The sequence below is a fragment of the Ranitomeya variabilis genome, chromosome 8 (genome assembly GCF_051348905.1).
Source record: "Ranitomeya variabilis isolate aRanVar5 chromosome 8, aRanVar5.hap1, whole genome shotgun sequence".
Lineage (NCBI taxonomy): Eukaryota > Metazoa > Chordata > Amphibia > Anura > Dendrobatidae > Ranitomeya > Ranitomeya variabilis.
In genome coordinates, this window is record NC_135239.1 from 202,407,591 (window position 1) to 202,423,964 (window position 16,374).

The 16,374-nt window shown below is 44.3% G+C and overlaps 1 protein-coding gene across 3 annotated transcripts in view; it reads right to left on the reverse strand.

Moving 5' to 3' along the window:
• Positions 1-16,374, reverse strand: part of PDZRN3 (PDZ domain containing ring finger 3) — a 217,654-nt gene that overhangs the window by 180,183 nt on the left and 21,097 nt on the right. For 2 of the 3 annotated variants that reach the window (XM_077276246.1, XM_077276245.1), the window contains exons 2-3: positions 11,027-11,113; positions 4,823-4,930 (exon numbers count right to left, since the gene is read on the reverse strand). In XM_077276246.1, coding sequence (XP_077132361.1) covers positions 4,823-4,930; positions 11,027-11,113 — 195 coding nt within the window. The remainder of the gene's footprint in view (positions 1-4,822; positions 4,931-11,026; positions 11,114-16,374) is intronic. The other variant, XM_077276247.1, reaches the window with a different exon arrangement.

Consider the following 16,374-nt stretch of genomic DNA (forward strand, 5'->3'; position numbering starts at 1 on the left):
CGCTCTAAAGCCGGCCTGAAATCACAAACAGAAGTTCTCCAATTTGAAACACGGAGCCGCTCATCAAACCCAGATTGCAAAGATGTGACGTCCACCACATCAAAGCCAAGTCGTATTGTAACAATTGTCTTCAGGAAGTGCAATGATTGTCATTGTGCCATTCCATGTTCCCACAGTAGCTAATGAAAGCCTGCAAGCTCTTGCTTCTCTTAGACGGAGCCCGTCATTTACTGCACAGCGTCTCCTCCAACGTCAGATCCCTGCATACAGATTCACTAAGGAGTTCAATGTATCATCAGTATGCAGTCAGCTCCTAAGCGCCCACTAGTGGCGACTGCATAAATGAACAAATCCACGGTCAACTGAATGTTCCTCTCCATATGTTGACACTGATTGTACATGGCCACTAGGAATTATACCATCAAATTGTAAATGTATTCATACACTTCCAGCAAGAATAGTAGAATAATTACAAAATATAACAAAGAGCAAAGTCATCAGTGGTGGCCAAGTCAGCCATAAAGTAACTGGTTGGACAAAAGTGATAAATGGGAATTCAGCCGGACCAGTGCTCATTTTAACCCTTTGTAAACCAAGCTGCTTGTCCTTAACATAACACAGTCACCCTCTAAATTTGGCTAATCTGGATTATCTTCCTACTCATGGGCACTTGTATATACATGGAGCAGATTAATCCCTGGCAGATCCATTTTCCTCCAGCTCTTGTCTGGCCGGCCCAGTGATCTGTGTTATATTAATATTACATTGCAATGGAATCATGAAATAGCTATGAAGTCTTGGCTACGCTTAAATGCTGGACCTCGGCTAATATTCCATACTCCTACCTCCCCTAAATCCCGAGCGCCATTTTATCAACATAACATGAGCAGATACATATTGTTCTCCTGCCAACGAGAGAAATCTTCAACAGCTGTTTCTTAATTTCTTGAAATCACATTGAAAAGGGGTCAGGACGCTGCGAGTTTCATGTCTCAGTAACGCAAGTTTTAGGAGGGATAGATATGTATCGTAAGGGGAGGATAGGTTTCCATTTTATTGTTGCATTTATTTTCAGAAACCTATATGGAAAAAGGTTTAGTCCGTGCCGAGATCTTATTACGCCACGAATGTGCATTTACCAATATTAGACAAATTGCTTTTGGGCAGTCTACAGTTACCCCTGTACATACTGCCCCATTGTATCTCTGTTATCCAAAAGGAAAACCAACACTGTTGGAAATTTTCGGACATTTTAGTCTCATTCCTGCTCCGGCATGGGACCAGTCACTGTCCCACTCGACACAGCTGCTGATTTATGGTCAGGGTTTGTGGAAACCCCATTCACTTTTCGGGCCCAAATTTGCCAGGACTGACCAAAATCTCTTTTCCACTCAACCTAAATAAGACAACACTATTAGGCCATTGTTGCCTGTCTTTCTGTGGCCTGACTCTTGCCAATAGTCATGTTTTTTGCTTGACTGTCCCATGAAACAGACCACAAAATGGCTAGGTTGTTGCAAATTTTCCTTTAAAAACATACATGTCAACTTTCCGGGTAACATCCGGGAGGCTCCTGGAAAAAGGTAAGACCTCTCGGGACTCCTAGAAGGGTTGGCAAATATCCAATGTCCCACTGAAAATGTTTAGAAATCAGTAGTTTCCAAAAGGTTTCTTGTGCCCTAGTTTCTCACATAGGCATGTACCAAGGCTTGTGAAAGTAGAGAATGGGAAGAGAGCGGCGTGGGGCAGGCATGGTTTATATACAGACATGGTCGATCCAAACATTTTTCAGAACCACTCTCGAGCTCACTTTTTCTTCCGGCTATCAACTACCAAAAAGTTGGCAAGAGGGCTAATTTGTTTTTTTTGGGGAAAATTAAAACTTATGGAGGGGTAGCTGGCTGGGCATGATTTCATTCTTAGCTATTTTTGGATCTTCATAGAATCTTCATAGAAGTTAACGGAGAGGAATGAAACAAGGACCTCGGCATGGGGTGCAGTGCATTGCTTGGCATTGTTGCTCCTACAGACTAGTCATTGTGGTGACGTAAATGATGAGGAGGATGTGGCAGTCATAAGCGGAGAAGCAACATCTTCCCTATGGGATTCTCAGGGGTCCACGAGGGTGGAGATCCAATCCAATCAAACATCAATATAAGGCCAGAAATGCTAATGGGGCATTTCAGAATTTTCTGACGGATTGGGGTCCCACTTACGACCCCTACTTTGGAGATAGATTCAGGTCTTACCTATAGGATTTGTACCAATCAGACATTAACGTGATAAATTAGTAAAGAGTGGGAGGCCACAGGGGCAGTTTCCGGGAAGCAAAATTTCAAAAGAAAGTTGAAAGAAAAGTAGTAGTGGCATCACGAGAGCTGAAGATCCTTAGCAGTTCACTTGCCCTGGATTTTTGTCCGTGTGTCATCACGACGCAAATACCGTTGGATTATGTGGTATGGCAGAGAGCAATAGGCCCCACCACTCTCCAACATGTAGACCTCAGGTTGAAGGCCTTCAAGACATCCGCATTGTACTGTCTGTGCTGACCAACTTTGGGTCCAGAAGAGAAAAAGACTGGGATTGGGCGACTATAAAGTTTAGGTTTTTGCAGGGGTGTAGGGGTGGCATCCTTATTTTTGGAGGGGGCACTCATGGAGTATAATTTCTCTTTAAGTGGGCATTCATATTTTCTAAAGGAGGCACTCAGGGCATTATTTGTTTTAAGGGGGGAGTTCAAGGTTTGTTACTACTAGGCTATGGGGAGCAATACTTGCCTTGCCCCAGGCGCTGGGAACCCACACCTACTTATGGGTATGTCATGAATGTGTAAGAAGGGAATACTTTAATATCTCAGAAAGCTCATCAAAACCATTTTGAAAATTTGGAGAATTCTTCATGAAAGTTCCTACTTTACCGAAACAGGATATTTTTTTTTTATCCTTGCTTCACCCCTTTCCTCCCATCTGTAGCTTAAAGCCGAAAAAAAAAAAAAAGATGCTCCAGGCACATAGTTTGTTTTAAAAGCAACATCTTTAGGGGGAGAACAAAAAAAAAAACTCTGGAAAATTGGCTCATCAAACCCAAAAACTGTCATAGCGCGGCCTCAAGAACGGCTGCGAGCCAAGCACAGATTAGGGACGTGCACTGTAACAAATTGATGTACCTGGAGCAGCTAGAAGATCACAGGAACGCGTCGGCGCTGAACGATTCTAAAACTTCATGTTTTATCTTATTAAATCTCAGATTTCATTCAGAGGCGGCGAAAAGAAGCTCTTGAGCAATTATTGCAATCTATCACCGGGTCTTATGAAAGCTTGTCGCCTGATAAAAAAAATAAAAAATCTGCTCCTTCTTTAGGAAAGATTAAAGGGAATCTATCATTAACAAACACTCTAATCCCATTTAACTTTAAACGCCGCCATAATTAGTCGTCTATTCTCCTGTTCCATAGCGGCTTCGCTATATCAGTTAACGACGACCCCTTGAAGACTACCGCGAAAAATGAAATCATGTCATACCACTCATATGTGCAGGGAGAAGTCATCTTTAAAGTTCAGCTTTGAACACCGTTTCACCGGTTATATATAGATATGGTGCATTACTTATCTTACTATACTCCAGAGCTGCATTCATAATTCTGCTGGATTCTATTGAAAACTATCAGTGAGCAAAAAGATCCCCTGTGGCGGCGTACAGTTCAGCAAGACCAGGGCGGTGTTCACTTTGACACCGGCAATCCTCTGCCTCGACCATTTACTTGGCCACCGAGACGTCAAGGTATCAGAAAACGACGCTCGTCATGACATCATGTGAAACTAATAACTAGACGCAACGTCGTAGGGTCTAATAAGCAGCACAGGCGCCCAAGATGACGATCCAGAAGATTGCCGGCATAGACGTGAACACAGTCCTTGTCCGGCTGCCATTGAGGACCGGACTTGGGTCAGTTCGATTTTTTTCGCTTTAATCAAGAGGTTTGCCAACAAATCTATCCCTAAAAGTTTCAGAACACTTTAGATTAAAATCGGACCAGCTAATTTTGGCAAATTAGTCAACCACCTGGTGTGTCGGGGGTCCTTCCGAATCGTCAGAGGATGTCAGGGAGAAAATGATCCAATACTATGCTCCATTTTTTTTTTGTTTAACCATGGGAGATAGGTCGCCATCAGAGTTAATTGGCTCCTCTGCTCTCTCCGTTAAGTACACATGCATGCTCGACTGAGCTGAGCGTGCATGTGCAATTTTTGGACTGATATAGCTCTGAGCTGGACGAGCACTTTGCTAATTGTTGTGCTCATATACCGTAGTGGGAACAGTTGCTATACTGCAAGCAAATAGGAAAAGATGGGAGAGTTCAGCTCTGAAGCCTGAAGAATTGTGAATGCAGCTCCAGACTAAAATACACATTGTAACTTTCAGATTTATACAGTAGGGTAATATAGATGTCAACAAGCTCATATTATGGATCCACACAACTCAAAGGTTTACAGATACAGCAGTGTGCACGGGCAAGACATAGCCTCGTGGTGGTCAAAGGTGGACATAACCTCATCATAGTTCTCACAAGTCACATTGCAACATAAATAGCCACAAAAATACAAAAAAAATGAAGCCCCGACATGAGGGCCTAGGACTAAATATAGAAGACAAGTTTCAGGGCATGACGGTCACCTGTTCTCCCATTGCACCGACACATGATGGACTTCACTTCCAGGACATCTTTGCAGAAAAAAAAATCCTATATCCTTCCCTTTACCATAGAGGTCGGGGACCTCTCATCAGTTTTGACATGAAAGTTAACCAGACAGCTCAGACATACCTCGATAATCCGGTCATGGATCTGAAGTCCACCTTCTTTGGCAGCCGGGCCACTGTCAACTATTTTTGAAACAAAAATTCCTTCGCTGGATGGTCCGTCCTGGTTGTCCTGCAAAAATAAAGGATGTTATCTATGGGGAACCAGAATATTTAACGTTAGATGCACTCATAATTTTTTGCATGCACTCCCACCCAAGGCACAGTATATAGTATATAGGACCCATAGGATAGTGACAGTAGGTGCGGAATTTATGATTACAGGGGTCTTGTCATTACTAATATGGATATTGCAAACATTTTTGAACAAATGGACTCCTGTCTTGACCTATCGAGAGATCTGGAGTGCCATACCGCTAATGGCCAAGACTCGAAGCCAGAGAGATCCTGCATGAGTTTTGTTCTGTTCACATACCTATGTACTATGTACTAAGCTCGGTTCTGTTCCCATAGCTATATAGTAAGCATATTGATGTAGTAAGCTTAGTTTTGTTCCCATATCTTTGAAGCTTGGTTTTGTTCCTGTATCTATGTAGTAAGCTTGGTTCTGTTCCTGTATCTTTTGAAGGAAGCTTGGTTCTGTTCCTTTATCTATGTAGTAACCTCTGTTCTGTTCCCATATATATGTAGTAAACTCAGTTCTGTTCCCGTATTGATGTAGTAAACTCGATTATGCTCCAGTATCTATGTAGTTGTTCTGTTCCTGAACCCATGTACCAGTCACCGTTTTTTTTGAAACCTGCGATCTCTGCTGCTTCACTGCAGCAGCCAGAGGTAAGCCGACTAAAGATAGGTCTCCACAAAATGTGGGCCAGTGCTTTCTGATTACCCCCAGACTAAAAAATGGATAGCCTACCCCTGCCGGCAACCCATGCTGCTTGGTGGTGCCAGAATTTATTGGGTGCTTGTTAACCAAAGATTGTACAATGAAGTGTTGTGTAGCTGTGTGCCAGTCAGAGGGGTCCCAAAAGATTTCTATGTTATATTTGAGGAGACAGTACTATAAATTAGACGTGAGAATTGGGGGTCTTGTAACATGTTCAGGTTATGTCTCTGGCCACTGACGACATGCCACCAGCACGGCCATAGTGCAGCCATTGGCACAGGTAAGGGCCTTCAGAGTCGTTTTTGTATGAGATAATAAGCGTGTTGTGTAATATTTCCATGGCGGACACGTGTTATTGGAACAATTGTATAATACGATGCCCGGGGGCATGGAGTAATCATCTACATGATGAAAGCTGAAGATAATAATCAGTGGAAATAGCTCATCATGGCGTGACTTAGAGCTTCATATTATGTATAAATCAGTGCATGTGCCCATTAACATAACAATTAATGAGCTAATGGCATAACAGAGTTGATAATAAAGCTCAGAATAAGCGATGACATCACTCACGAGGAAATTATAAATGATGACATCACTCGATGCTAATTCTAAATAATGTCATCGCCAAGCATCAGTGACAACTATGTAATGGATGACTTCATCAAGCAGCGTTACATAAACCGGGAGGGTATTATCGGGTTATCGCTTAGGTGCTAGAAATACATACTCAAAATGAGCCACAGAATTGGGGTACGTCCTGTGCCCAGATCCTAAATGCCATTCCAGCCTGTAGTATATTTAATATTTGCCCCGTTTGCCCACTATCATCTGTACCATTAGGGGTTGAGATGCCTCCATCGCCTCCCATTGGGTCACTGCAAGGACAATATCCTCCTACTCACTCTGTGCTGCTGTGCATGCCCGATGGCTATTCTCCAGATTAGCTTCTTTATATAATTTATGTGGCTTTATTTTTTACTTCTTGACCGTCTGATTCACTGGGTGGTTCTTACTAGTAGAGGAGAGCAAGTAACGGAAGAACAAACGCTGGGAGTAGCTTTGTTGGGCACCGGTGATGCTTACTACGGTTTGGTGTTTTCTGTAAGATAACTGGACAGTCCCTTTAACTTTAGCATCCTGACGATGCGGCCTGACATCTATAAATAATCTGTCACTTGATATCTGACATGTCAGCCGAAATTTATAAAGGTGGAAAGTGAGAGGGAGCATCTTACACCCAACAGCAAACCTCAAAACAGGAGTGGCCTTCAAGAGATCTTGTCCTGCAAACATTGACTAATGTGGAGCAAACGACCTGTGAAAGGCAAATCTTGAGCAAGATCAAAGCTGTGAAATGGCAGCGCCTATGTGTTGTTTCCAGTGTTATACACTACAGGACACTATGGGATATCTTCTCAAAAGGTGGTTCATAGGGGTAGGAGGCAACGTTCCACTAGAAACCAGGGACAGACTAAAGGTACCTTCACACGAAACGACTTTACAACGAGAACGACAACGATCCGTGACGTTGCAGCGTCCTGGATAGCGATATCGTTGTGTTTGACACCCAGCAGCGATCTGGATCCTGCTGTGATATCGCTGGTCGTTGATTAAAGTTCAGAACTTTCTTTGGTCGTCAGATCGGCGTGTATCGTCGTGTTTGACAGCAAAAGCAACGATGCCAGCAATGTTAAACATGGAGCTAACGACCTGTGAGAACGATAAGTGCGTCACCGCTACATCACAGGATCGCTCCTGCGTCGTTCTGGAGCTGCTGTGTTTGACATCTCTCCAGCGATGTAAATAGCGACGCTGCAGCGATCAGATCGTTGTCGTTCTCGTTGTAAAGTCATTTCGTGTGAAGGTACCTTTAGAACAAGAAGCCATTGGGCATCTGAGATAAGATCAGATGCTTTATAAGGGAATAGGATCATGCATATTATTAGACAGTAAGGATACAGACCCCTAATGGGGGATCAAACCTCTGGACACCAAAGACAAAGTTGAAGAAGCCAATGGACACCATAGGTACTAAAGCCCCCAAAGCTGAGGGACCAAGAAGTGGGTCACTACATGCTGAAGTACAGAGGCAGGGGGTTATAATACCACTAGACGCTAGAACCTGGACACCATGGATAAGGAGGAGTGATAAAATCCTCCAATGGCTGGGGCATCAAGCTTCTCGAAAGGAGGCAGAAAGCTCTAAACCACCAGAGAACTGGTCATCAACTGTAAGACACGAGGGGCAGAGGGTAAGAAACAACTAGGAAACCAAATAGTATGCAAGGGAAAGGAGACAAATAGACACCATAGATTAGACCACCAAATACCAGACACAAACCTAAGGGCAGGGGGCAACAGGTAACTAGATCCCCGGAAATCACAAACAGCAGAGACATTGACTACCTAAATATGTCATTTTTTTTACCTGGTGTAAATGCCGCTATTCTCCCGATTCCGGAGATGTCTTTCTTTTCTTCCTTCTTCTCACCATTCCCGAAAAATAGGACCTCCTTTTCCCTATATACAATTTTTTTTTTTAGACAACTGGGTGCGGTTCTTAAGAAGATGCCCACAGCCTACTTGGCTAAGAAGAGTAGATTTACATGTAGGGAGGAATGGGTCATAACTCCGGAACGGAGAGGCGCAGGAGCAAAATAAAAACATCGCTGGATTCAGGAGAACAGCGGCATTTACACCGGGTAAAGAAAAAAACAAATCATATTTATAGCAAATGACAGGTCTTCTTTATTAAAGAATAACTTGGCACCTTCACAACCGATTAGAGGACCTGGCATCAGAGCTTCTCTTATAAAACGCTGCGGGTTAATATTTGCATGTTTACATTTTTTATGTCTAGTGCCCGTTAAGAACCTGGCAGCGATGAAGGAGTTTTATGAACAGCAAATTCATACATAAATTTTTGGCACGCAAGACATAAAAAGCTCCCACACAGCAGCACCTTTATTCAGGCAGCTCAACAGAAGTCCTGTGTAAGACATCGCCGCGGCCCTGCCCCACTTCCTATACGAGGGGGCACATAGAAAACATAGCGCGAAAAGAGCACTAAGGTCGCCCTGGGTGGTTGGGCAACAATTCTTATCTGCGTTCGGTTTTATACAACATACACAGATACATTGAGATTGGTCATTAGGAGAAGCCCCGCTGCTTTATTTGTCCGCTCCTCTCTAATTACGTTTGCAGCCTGGCTCACCAAGTGCCGCCATGTAGTGAGATAGCGAGCGCCACTTCCCAGGGAATCAATAGACCAAATTTGTCAGAAATGATTGATGTACATTTGGCCTAGTTGGATCATTGGGGCGATCATTAAAAATAATCTGACAAATTCAAGAGAATGTTCCTGCTATGCGGGTGATCATATAAAGCCAAGGTAGATTCTTCTTCATTGATGTCGAAAGGGAAAAATATGTCCCCGAAAATGGAGAAAATGTGTTTTTTAGTCACAAATATTGGGCATCACATGAGAGCTTAGATCAGTTAGCTACTGAGAACAGCGGGAGAAGAATACAATAAAATTAGAGAGATGGAAATTAGACAAATGACAGAGATACAGGGGCATCATGAAGGTGCGACCCTGACCGGGGGGCCATACCAGTGGGGGGTCCGCTAATGCCTGCACCTATTTCAGCTGGATTTGTCCTCAGACAGACATTCAGCTGAAATGTATTGTGGACGGAGCCCAGGCCGGGGGACGTTTTACCTGGAAGGGGCCCAGTGCGGGGGATGTTCTACCTGGATGGAGCCCAGGGTGGGGGACGTTCTACCTGGAAGGAGTCCAGGGCAGGGGACGTTCTACCTGAAAGGAGCCCAGGGCGGGGGACGTTCTACCTGGACGGAGCCCAGGGTGGGGGATGTTGTACCTGGACGGAGCCCAGGGTGGGGGATGTTGTACCTGGACAGAGCCCAGGTCAGGGGATGTTCTACCTGGACGTCCCAGGGCAGGGGACGTTCTACCTGGACGGAGCCCAGGGCGGGGGACATTCTACCTGGACAGAGCCCAGGTCAGGGGATGTTCTACCTGGACGGCCCAGGGTGGGGGGACGTTCTACCTGGACAGAGCCCAGGGCGGGGGACGTTCTACCTGGACAGAGCCCAGGTCAGGGGATGTTCTACCTGGACGGCCCAGGGCAGGGGACGTTCTACCTGGACGGAGCCCAGGGTGGGGGACGTTCTACCTGGATGCAGCCCAGGACAGGGGACGTTCTACCTGGATGCAGCCCAGGACAGGGGATGTTCTACTTGGACAGAGCCCAGGGTGGGGGACGTTCTACCTGGACGGAGCCCAGGGTGGGGGACGTTCTACCTGGACAAGGCCCAGGATGGCGGACATTATTGAATGAGCCGGCCAACATGTTTATCTTCACAGGATTTGGAGTGCTACAAGAGCCCAAACATCTGATGAACTTACAGGTGCGGGCACAGGTCCAAATTTTGCACCGGGGCCCATCAGACCCTAGATTTGCCACTGGAGCGTGTGTGAGAGATAGAGAGGAGAAAAACGACAGATAGATTAAAGACATGATCGAATTAGCAAGGTTGCCAATTGTCCAGAAATTCCAGGACAGTCCGAAAAAATAAAGAAATAAATGAAAGCGTGCTTGATTTTGATGCAGCTGATGTCGTCATATCACAGTTATGGTCTGTAGACATGAATCACCAATAATCATAATGATTTATGGTTTAAAATGTGTCTGTAAAAAAATATTGCCTGTCTGTGATTTTTGGATAAAATGTCCAGAAAAAAGTAAAAAAATCAATTTGGATGATGGATAAATAGGTAATAGATAATATATAGATAAGAGATATGTAAGAGATAGATAATAAATAGATAGATAATAGACAATAGATAGACAATAGATGATAGATAGAAGATAGATAATAGATAGAAGATAGATACATGATAGATAGATAATATATAATAGATAGATAATAGATAGATAGATAATAGATAGATAGATAATAGATAATAGATAGATTATAGATAGATAATAGATATATAATAGAAAGATAATAGACAGATAATAGATTATAGATAATAGATGATAGATAGATAATAGATAATATATAATAGATAGATAATATATAATAGATAGATAGATGATAGATAATGATCTTCTTGACCAGGCTATGATGAGACAATGAGACCTCAGTGAGCGGTATAAAGCGGTGAGTGTGGCACTTTTGGAGCCGGTGGTCTCGCCGCTCCCCTCCGTCCCTCCGCTCCCCTCCGTCCCTCCTGAGGCATGAATAGTAGACAGTCTCCCACAGAGACCAATGTGCCCTGTGTTCCTTTCGCTTCAGACATTCACCCCCAATGCTCGACAGGAAAAGGAAAACACATTTTAACAATTAACATACCACACACGAGCGGCCACCAATAATATTAAATCCCAGGGATCCAGATTCTCGGTGGAGAACGAGAGTGAGCGCAGTCGTCTCTTCTCCCTACAATGCACAGGTAAGAAAAGTCATGGTGACTACATGTGGTACAGCGCGCCCGGCCTCCACTAAAGACACACAACTTTACCAAAAGCAAATAATAAAACCCAGACATGTTGTGCGGTTTATCGGCCACCGCTAAATTCCTACCAATCGGCCTAGTCACAGGGGAGGACGGCCATTTTGAATCATGGATCATCAAGGACACACAAGTCATAAACCTTCCATATTTATATGAATCAGAATGAACAAGAATTCCTATATGTTGCTGTCAGTGAATGGAAACAAGGCCGGAGTAAGGATTGGCGGCGCGGTTTTTCACCTCTCTGGGTAGCTAAAGAGAGTTGGGGTGAGCTTTATTTTTTGAGCTAATATTGATACATAATCCTTGATACACATGCTTTATCACTATCTTATTAACTAGATATTTATTATTTATGAATAGATTACATTTTCTTTGTCTGGTTAGGTATTGATTATAATATTTTATTATTTTTGTATATTCTATATACTCTTTATTGGTGTATCTAATGTGGTGCATGTATTTATCACACTAACACATGTCTTTTAGATTGTATTACTGTGTAATATTACACGGCTACATAACTTAAGTTGTTTATATCTCTTATCATCTTAAATCAATTTGTATATGTTCATCCTGCACTTCCTGATGCACCTTGTCTATATCTTGTTTATGTTTCATTTTTTTATGCCCCATGTGTATAATCCATATAGTAATACAGGTTACCATTAGCCCATCCGATTAGATTACTGCCCCCTTACAATTACCAGCTTTTTATGTTGTTATTTGAATCCTGCTGCCCACATCGGTACGCCATGGTTGTGCGCAAGCGCCTTCAGCGGCCCGTCGTCCTCGCTCCTCGCATCTCTGTGGCCTTGGCAACGCCGGGTGCTCAGCCACGTGATGCGGGGGCGGGAACTTCCGGATCTGTCTGTCTGCGTCTGCGCCTCACACTGCCCTGGCGTCTGATGTCGGATGCATACACATTATATAAACTCCTTGATTATAGAATATGCCACCCCCTGACGAAGGATTCTCAATCTGAAACGCGCGTCGGGGTGTGGGCATTGTTTGGACCAGGTGGCACCCGAAAGGTACAGGATCTCCTATTTAATCCCTTCCTTTTTGCACATTGCACTTTGAACATTGTTGCCTCACAGGTTTTTTGCTGTTGTCCATAGCTCTGGTGGTTGGTCTCGCTATACTAGTTGAGTGGTTTCCACTCTCTTTTTTTGTTGCACTGGGGTTGGATAAATGGTTTTCTTTTTGCTCAATTAGAAACTTATTCGTTATTGATTATTTTGGAAATGTATTGATCCCCTAAGGTGTTAACAATCTTGCTTACGTTATTAAATAGCCCTGATGAAGCTGAGTACTAACTATGCAATTCCATGTCAGAATGACTGCATAATCCCCATATTAAGATGACCATTTTAGGAGTCCAGCGCTAGACGGACTCATAAATGGTTAATCAGAATATCAAGCGGGAAAACGTTAGAATAGGACGATACGGCCCTTCTGATATGGATTTGCAAAGCAAGTACAGCTGCCTCATCCGGTCCAAAACATCTTACTAATAATGTATGCAGATTGTATTGTGAGATCTGGTGCCGGATCCACTTTAGGAAGAGGGTAGACAGGCGATGTGTGCCATTGTGGGTTTTTTAGAGGGGCATATGCCAGGGTCTTCTATCGGTGGTGTATATATAATATATGAACACACACTGACGATGGAAGACCCTGGCCTCTAATAGGCATATAAGCCCGAAAATGATGTACGGCCCGTTTTACGAGGGATTCGGACGCAAACCCCGACGGGACCACTGAGCGTGGGCAAAAACGTAATGTGAAAGAGGATTGTCTACACGGATTACAATTGTAACAAACCCTCAGCTGTAAGAAATCTTAAGAAAGTTTCTCATTCGCTGACAGCAAACAGATATCTTGACATTTTGACAATCTGGATTAAAAAGTTGATGATATTTAAACTTTACAGTTATTGTTTATTTGCAGAAATATCCATCGTTTGCATTTTGTACCATTAATACACTTGTCACAGAGAGGTAAATGGCGCCTCACGCCTCAGCGCCTCCTTCTACAGGACCGTCTTGGGTTTTGCATCATTTATATAAGTTTTTTGAGACATTCAAAATTGATTCATTTTTTAAGCAGTACCTCTTTTTTTCCCTTTTTTTTTTAAGATTTAAGATTTTTATTACAGCCCACTTATTGAACAATGCTTGGGTTTGGGGCAGATTCACGATCTACTAAAAAAAAAAAAATCACTTTTTTTTCCCCGGGTGTATTTCAAAACTTCAGGAAAAACCATTGCTCAAAAAGAAACTCCTCATGGGAACAACAACGTAGCTTTTCCAAAGAAATAGATAGGAAGAGTTGTCCAAGTGTTTTTGAAGCAGTTTTCGATGAAAATTTTGGAAAAAAAATCCTCAAAAAGCATCATGTGACCTGAACATAGCCTCAGCAGTAGAGATGAGCGGATCTCTATGTGCAACCCCGGTCCAAGCTGAAATGGACACATGACGTGATCATTTTATACAGTGCACAGGGCTCTATCTTTTCACCTGTGAATTCTCTTTACATCCTGAGGGAATTTGGGCATTGGATCCTCAAGACTTTGAACATCGTTTTGGTAAGGAAGGGGGGCCTCAAACTGTCCCTGAAACTGGGACCCTAACTATCCCAGTCCTGGGGGTACTCTTGAAGGTAGAGAGGCCTGAGTCTCTGACCTTACTATGCTCCTGTTAAACCCTGATCTGTCCCCTCTCTCTAACCCTATGAGGCATTGGACAGAAATGTAATGCAAGCAAGACACAAAGACAAGACAGGAATAACAGAAAACCTCCATCATACAAAAACACAAATCAACAATAGGGTGGAGGATAGGGACAGGGAGGAATAAACTAAATGGGAACAGGGACCAGGAGACAAACACAAGAACTACAGCAAACTACAGAACACTACTTTCTACTGCAACTCTTCACCAAACACTCAGCTTTAGCACACAGCACAGGAAGACAACTCTTTCACCGGCACGGACAAGAAGGTCTGACCAGTTTTTATAGGAAGAGGTAATGACCAGATCAGAAGCAGCTGAAACAGAGCTGCATGTTTCTGACCAGCATAGAAAGGGTCGTTAACCTCTTCAGCACCAGAGAAAACTAAATCAATTTAATATGGGACACAAATCACACCATTTCTAAAGAAGAAATGCGACTCATTACCCGATGTGACCGTCTAACTCCAACTCTTCCAGGGGTATGTGACATAGTCGTGACACGGCCACATCGGTCAACGGGAGTGGCTACCCACTTCACACACCCCATACTTCTCAGCCTAACAACTCTCCAATCCATGCAGTGCACATTTTGACACCTCTATAAACTCCCACGTCCTTTACTGTAAACTCAAGATTGTTGGTCCAGATCCATTACCCATCATTGAGGAGAAAAGAGGCCTTCAAGAATAGCTGCGGATGGTGCCAAGGCTCCTTGTGTGTAGTAACAGATCCAACGAGTCCAAGAGCAGAAGCAAAAGTAATGAAAATATTCACTGTCCTGTAGAATTTCTTGCATGTTTGATGATAATTTAATGTTTTTGTTTTTTCTTTCATAGACATAAAAAAAACACAACAAAATAACGGACACACAGATTCCACTTCCAGACCGTTATGTGCCTCCAACCCTGCAGGATATAGGCTTACATGGGCCTCTGGGATACACAGGCACCATAGGAACCTTTCACCTTCCAAGATCTATAACTTCTAATTTTTTAGGTAAATAAAGTCGTATCAGGACTAGTGATGAGCGAACGTGCTGAGAAAAGGTGTTATCTGAGCATGCTCGGGTGCTAACAGAGTGTCTTCGGCGTGCTCAAAAAATGTGTTTGAGTCCTCGCGGCTGAATGTCTTGCGGCTATTCGACAACCACAACACATTCAGGGATTGTAGTTTTGTTGTGGTCGGGCTGCATAGATCAGAAATGTCATATATATTATATACATAAAAAAAACACCTGCCACTGAATAACATGAGTCCTAGTGCTGTCCCTGTAATCTGTTTTTTTCACGACAGCACATGGACCGAAAAAAACCCAGTCATCTGAATGTAGACTAAGGGAATGAACAAGCCTTGCAATTTTTTTTTATTATTATTATTATTATTATTATTATTATTTTGTCAGTAAATGAGAAAGTCACTGATGAAGCCCTAATGACACGAACACTGCATTGACTGAAATCTGATCAAAAACATTTTTTTCTTTGCATACGAGAAAAAAATAAAATAAAAACACACCTGAATGACAGTGTCTAAGATCAGATGAGCACAAAACGTATCATGTTGTGTGCGGCTCGGTGTTGTGTGCGGCTCCGTGTTGTGGGCGGCTCCGTGTTGTACACGGCTCCGTGTTGTGTGCGGCTCCGTGTTGTCGGTGGCTCCGTGTTGTGCGCGGCTCCGTGTTGTCGGTGGCTCCGTGTTCTGCGTGGCTCCGTGTTGTGTGCGGCTCCGTGTTGTGTGCGGCTCCGTGTTGTGTGCGGCTCCGTGTTGTGTGCGGCTCCGTGTTGTCGGTGGCTCCGTGTTGTACGCGGCTCCGTGTTGTGTGCGGCTCCGTGTTGTGTGCGGCTCCGTGTTGTGTGCGGCTCTGTGTTGTGTGCGGCTCCGTGTTGTGTGCGGCTCCGTGTTGTGTGCGGCTCCGTGTTGTCGGTGGCTCCGTGTTGTACGCGGCTCCGTGTTGTGTGCGGCTCCATGTTCTGCGTGGCTCCGTGTTGTGTGCGGCTCCGTGTTGTCGGTGGCTCCGTGTTGTCGGTGGCTCCGAGTTCTGCGTGGCTCCGTATTGGGTGCGGCTCCGTGTTGGGTGCGGCTCTGTGTTGTGTGCGGCTCCGTGTTGTCGGTGGCTCCGTGTTGTACGCGGCTCCGTGTTGTGTGCGGCTCCGTGTTGTGTGCGGCTCCGTGTTGTGTGCGGCTCCGTGTTGTGTGCGGCTCCGTGTTGTGTGCGGCTCCGTGTTGTGTGCGGCTCCGTGTTGTACGCTGCTCCGTGTTGTGTGCGGCTCCGTGTTGGGTGCGGCTCCGTGTTGTGTGTGGCTCTGTGTTGTGTGCGGCTCCGTGTTGTACGCTGCTCCGTGTTGTGTGCGGCTCCGTGTTGTTGGTGGCTCCGTGTTGTGTGCGGCTCCGTGTTGTCGGTGGCTCCGTGTTGTCGGTGGCTCCGTGTTGTCGGTGGCTCCGTGTTGT